General features: G+C 40.1%; 1 protein-coding gene across 1 annotated transcript in view; it reads right to left on the bottom strand.

The window, feature by feature from the left end:
- Positions 1-630: 630 nt before the first annotated feature.
- Positions 631-6,000, bottom strand: part of LRP2 (LDL receptor related protein 2) — a 198,290-nt gene continuing 192,920 nt past the window's right edge. The window contains exons 77-79 of the mRNA XM_047084739.1: positions 4,777-4,884; positions 1,127-1,198; positions 631-937 (exon numbers count right to left, since the gene is read on the bottom strand). Coding sequence (XP_046940695.1) covers positions 776-937; positions 1,127-1,198; positions 4,777-4,884 — 342 coding nt within the window. The 3' untranslated portion in view covers positions 631-775. The remainder of the gene's footprint in view (positions 938-1,126; positions 1,199-4,776; positions 4,885-6,000) is intronic.

The raw sequence follows: 6,000 nt of genomic DNA, 5'->3' as shown, positions 1-6,000 counted from the left end.
CTCTTTGCGGGACACTTGTACCTCCTGACGTGGAATTTTCTCACAGACATCACAAATAAAAACATTGACTTGACAGCTAGTGAGGTAACACATGTGAAAGTGTTCTGGCTAGACAACACAAACATGCAGAAGGGTGAAATTGAATTGGTTTTCTTCTACCTTCTGCATTATCTGAGGCATCTACGGTCAGACCCAGATGTCTAGATAGCACACAGTGCCCTGTATCCATATGCCTACTAATCAGCTAATCGAATAATCAGCTAATCTTGAACATTAAGTGCTGAGGTGTAAAAATGGACCCAAGAGTGGGGCCTGGGTTTCTTTGCTTGATAATCCTATAGGGAATAGGAGTGGTACCTCTTCTTTAGACATGGCGAAAGGCCCCAAGTCAGTTCCTTTCTTTGTTGGGTCATTTACTGGAATGATCACCAGCCAATTCAGCAGATACTTTTCTCAGCAAATTTAATGATGTGATAATCTTTCCAAAATTTACAAATGTACAGTATATTTATAGCATTACCTTCAGATAGCTTCAGTGCAAAGATATCCATATAGTACATTGTGATAATTATTTGTAAAAATATGAGACAGCATAAGTAAAAAAAAAAAAAAAAGACACACAAGACACGGTTTCCAAAGACACTTCCAACTACAGGCAAATGGGAAAAAATATATTTTTTTAATAAAGTACTGAATGTTAACTTTTTCTTCATCTGTTTGTAAAAAATATATGTGCAAAAGTGTGTTTCTAGTGATCCCTAAACAGATGGCATAGCTATACCTCAGAGTCTTCTCTAACAAGGTTTGCGGTGTCTGTAAAAGTGTCTTCCGTCGCAGTATAGGTTGGCACTGGGTCTCTCCTTGGAGAACTTTTAGCAGGGAGGGAAGGAGAGGGAGTGGGAGCCACAGCAGTGCTGTCCTTGTGTTCATTCTCCATCTAAGACCACAGGGAAAAACGAATCAGCCATTTATTCCCCCAGTGGGACTGGAAACAGTTTTGTGTGAAGAAAACAAATCTTTACCAGTTTGCTCAGAATAATCTGAGTGTATACCCACCTTAGCCAGACAAGTTATTGCTAAGAAAGAATGCCGAACGCCTGTGGGAACAAAAATCGTCAACAATTACCTCCGCATAGATTGGGTTTTCAAAGTTGGTAGTTGGTTTCAGTTTTCGTTTGAAGATACTCCATTTTGTTGCCTAAATGAAAAGGGGGAAACAGAAAACCTTCAGTAATGGAATTTTTTGCATGGATTTGTTCTTCCATGGAGGTTTTTTTTTTTTTTTTTTTAATTTTACGTTTGTTTGTTTATTAGAAACAGAGCACAAGTGGGGTGGGGCAGAGAGAAAAGGGAGAAAATCTGTGCTAATAGCACAGAGCCCAATGCAGGGCTTGAACTCATGAAACTGAGATCATGACCTGAGCCCAAACCAAGAGTTGAACGCACAAGCGATTGAGCCACACAGGCACCCAACCTCCATGTAGGTTTTAAAATGTCTTCTGAGTGAGGGAAAAAGCAAACTGGGACCTGGGACCCCATGACCTGACCCATGGGTACATTGTTCAGTTCCTCCTCAGACAGTCCCCAAACTGAAACTGAAAGTCTCTGGGCTCTTTTCATCTAGTAAGTTCAAAGACTTCCTTGACTTGACATGTATAGCTGACAGAATCTGTGCCAACAGAATCTAGAAGCTTTGACAGAGACAGGCAAGAGATTTCTTCAGGGGCTGCTTAAAACTTAAGGGGAAAGCCAGATTGTAACTCTCATTTCCTAAAATGATGTCTTGATCCTTGGTCAACTCAAACCTATCCCTTCCCCTTCATCATTTCCTCCTGTAATCAAAATAGCAATGGTGACAACAAAAAATAGCATCTATTGAGAGCTTACTATGTATCAGGGGTTAGTCTAAAAGTTTTACAAGTTTTCCCAATTAATCTTCCTGGCAACTCTGAGGTAGGTGCTCTTATTTTATAGATGAGGAAGGAGTCACAGCAAGCCCATATAACTGAACTGTAGGTGGAAGAGTAGGCAATGATGATAGGACTCAGAGGACCATACACTGAAGAACCCAAAGAGAAATCACCACAGACTACGGCTGGTGGCCCAGGTCTCGCTGAAAAGCTACCCATGGTGCCAGTGCCAGAAACAGCTCTGGCTGTTTTGAGATGGAAGAAGACAAAGGAACAGAAAGCAAGGGCGCGGACAGCCTACTCCAGCAGGAAGCTAAGGTAGCCCATATGTTTTAGGGGCATCTCTTGCTCTGTGAAATTAGGCGGCCAACATGTGAGGATGTAGGGGGCACATGACTACAGGAGAAGACCATTCACTATAACCCACATGTAAGTGAACACCTACTCTGTACATGGCAGCCACCAAGAAAAAGATAAAGACATTTAGATCAAGAGCCTGGCCTCTGGAAGCTTACACTTATGGGATGGGCTCCTTGGAGTTAAGCAATTACTAACAAGAGAAACTGGTGATTTTCACTTTTATCTCCTTGGGAAATCCAGTGCATGTCAACATGACTTGGAAAACAATAGAACTGAGTCATAGGAATTCTTGCTCCTAGCTTTGAGTCTTTTGAGCAGATTTACTGATGAAAGATAAATTTGTGAGCCACTTTGGCACATTAATGTCAACCTAGAGAGAGCCTAACCAAGTGTTGCCTTACTGCTTTAAGCCACATTAGCTGCCATCTCAGTACCCAGAAGACAACCGATAGAGAGAGATCCCTAGACATAGCACGTAGGACAGACCTTAGAGGGTCTCAGCCTCAACTGATTAAAAACAACAAAACAGAGGAAGAGCCAACACACTGCAAAGGTGAAGATGAGAAAGAAAGAGACTATAACTGATGAAGATCCACTCTCGTCTGAAAAGTCTTTCAGTGTTCATTGTTTCTGATGATAGATGGGCAGGTCAGAGGCTGCAACATCTCCACCACGTTCCCCTTCCTGCTCAGGCTGGGAGAGAGCTCTGTCCAGTGGAGAAGATCACTAGACTTGAAATGGACTGAAAGAAAAGTTGAGAATATAAAATAAATCTGGCACTGCCTTGGGGTTGAGTTAGATTTAGGGAACACTCAAGAGACACAACATTGCGACACTCAAGACTTGTGACATCCAAGTATTTCGGTGTCTGTAGAAAATTAATCTTCAAAATCCATTTTAAAATGTAGCTTAAAAAAATTCAGTCCCTTGAAAAAATATAAAACTGAAAATTCCTTTCTAAGACATTTTTATGTGTCTGGTGTGTGTGTGTGTGTGTGTATGTGTGTTCGTGCATGTGTGTATCAGAAGAAGGAATTAGTAAATGAAATATGAAAAGGTAGAGACCTTTGTTATAAACTCTTCATTAGCATTAATTTAGTTCAACTTTTATTTTGATCCAAACAAGCAGAATAGAAACCAATTTCTGAGGTGCTGAAAATTCAGCATGACTTCCAAGTTAACTCTGCAGATACCAGTTATGCTTACAGATTATTTCAGAAACAAGGATTGTGTAAATAGTCAGATTTCTCACTACCCTTGGATTTGTTTCTTTATATTACTTTACAGGGGTCATAGAACCTTAAAACTGAGACATTCCAGATCCTATTGCTCCCAATTGGAAATGGAGGTGCTGAGGCAGAGTGGGGCTGATTTCTGGGATCACAAGGCATTGGGGGAGACACTACTGACGCTTAATGGACAGGGGCCAGAAATACTAAAATGTGTTGCAATGCATAGACAAACTTTTGTACCACAAAGAACTATGCCAATAGTGAGCCCAATGAGAAACATAAAGACTCTAAAAACCAGAGGAAAAATATTTTGCCCAAAATCAGACAGTTAGATCTTAAATAGCTTCATATGTGTCCATTAAAACTAGTGATGGATTATATATTAACACAAAATTTCATATCAAATTTAATTGAATTTCTCTCTGTAAACCAATCTAAAAATTTCAAAGTGCCTGAAAGCATGACAGAGAAGCTCTATTCATGATCTTTTTTTCTTTTAATCTCCAGTGTTAAACCCAGTACCTGGCACACCGAGGGCAATAATGTTGGTTGGATGGATAGATGGACAGATGAAGAGAGTATGAATTAGTGCCATCTCGTGGTGAATATAGGTAACAGCAGTAGAGCTAAGAACACAGTACATTATTCAGGGAACAAAGATGTAGACTGTAGAAAAACTGCATTACATGAAAAAGGAAAAGGTCTTCTATATGTGTGATTGACACAGTGAACTCTTTATTCTAAGTCATTCTGTAAAATCAAGTAACTCTAGTCTGAAGAGACTAGATCCTGAAATCTGTTGCCCCTCTTTTTTTTTTAATTTTTTTTTTAACATTTATTTATTATTGAGAGACAGAGAGAGACAGAGCATGAGCATGGGAGGGGGAGAGAGAGGATGAGACACAGAATATGAAGGAGGCTCCAGGCTCTGAGCTGTTAGCACAGAGCCCGGCGCAGGGCTCGGACTCACAAACCCAGCGAGATCATGACCTGAGCCAAAGTCAGACACTCAATGCCCCAGTTGCCCTTCTTTTTTCCATATGGTCTCCCACGTCACAAGGAATATCATTTCATCTCAATCCATGCTAGAAATGTGGTTTTAGTTAGTGGAACAATTTTCAATTTATTATTATTTAAAAATTACCTTTATTAACTGCCTATCTTGGGTCCATGAGCCTACCAGGGTCTCCCTAGTCTCCCCTAGCATTAGTAAACCCAGCAATTCCTAAGCCCTTTGCAAATCCCATAACATTTCAGTAGCCAGACACTATTACCTGAGTTGCATCAGCACTTGGGGAAGCCGGCTTTGTGTCTGGAGCTATTTCAGAAGGGTTTATGGGACTTCCATAGTTCTGGTTATCCACATTTCCAGATACAGTCACCTGCATGCATATTAAAGGATATTATCCAGTTTTGAAAGAAGTTTTGCTGTGAAGTTTCTTGTCAGCTCTTTGGTTCACTTTACTGCCTTGCTTTCTCACAGACATGGTCAGGCACTATTTGTCTTTTTTTTTTTTTAATTTTTTAATGTTTATTTATTTTTGACAGAGAGAGAGAGAGAGAGAGAGAGACAGAGCATGAGTGGGGGAGGGGCAGAGAGAGAGGGAGACACAGAATCCAAAGCAGGCTCTAGGCTCTGAGCTGTCAGCACAGAGCCCAATGCGGGGCTCAAACTCACAGACTGTGAGATCATGACCTGAGCTGAAGTCAGACGTTCAACCGACTGACCCAGCCAGGTGCCCCGCACTATTTGTCTTAATAGGAGAACAATCCCATGCCCTAGGACTAAACACCATTCCCATCTCCCCAAAATCAAAGCACCAACCACTATGTCATCTGTCTCATGCCTTAGTCCTGGGAGGCAAACACCCATCACAGTCATATTCTCACTTAGTAATGACAATTTTATTGTGTTCTCTGTGCTGCCTTATTTCCACTGTTGACCATATTTTCAGACAAACAACTCCAATTGCATACTGGCAGCCAAATCTTAGAGGAACAGCATGAATTATTCCCAAACTCAGTGGAGAACTGAGACTCTTATCTTTGGATATTTAGAATAAAATTACTATTCTGAGATGACTGCTTACAAGAGGTTGAATTTCTGAAACAAGAGACATAATGGAATTAATACCCCTCTAGACATTTTCTGCAACATTCATGTGATTCCAAGGTTCCCTCCTAAGCCCAAATTACCATGAATATATAGTTAACAAATTACAAGGTAAAAATTCACTCTTTTTCCCATATTTTTACATTCACTGTTTCGTTTCTTCTCAAACATGTGTTTGTAAACATGGCCTCATTTTATTTCGAGTGAAAATGCCAAATGAAATGCCACATCTATTGTATCATGTGATCATATTTTTGCTACCTGGATATCAAAAGACCAGGAAAAATGCTTAAGATGCAACTGTTTCTGATCTTAAGAATGCTATCCATAAAATAAACCTTTTTATATTTAAAAGGTACCATATCTTATGATTTCAAATGAAGGT

Source organism: Lynx rufus, unplaced genomic scaffold (assembly GCF_022079265.1).
Source record: "Lynx rufus isolate CCGP_SWC_20201006 ecotype Redwood Valley unplaced genomic scaffold, mLynRuf1.p SCAF_2, whole genome shotgun sequence".
Classification (NCBI taxonomy): domain Eukaryota; kingdom Metazoa; phylum Chordata; class Mammalia; order Carnivora; family Felidae; genus Lynx; species Lynx rufus.
This window is presented reverse-complemented; position numbering and strand designations above follow the sequence as displayed.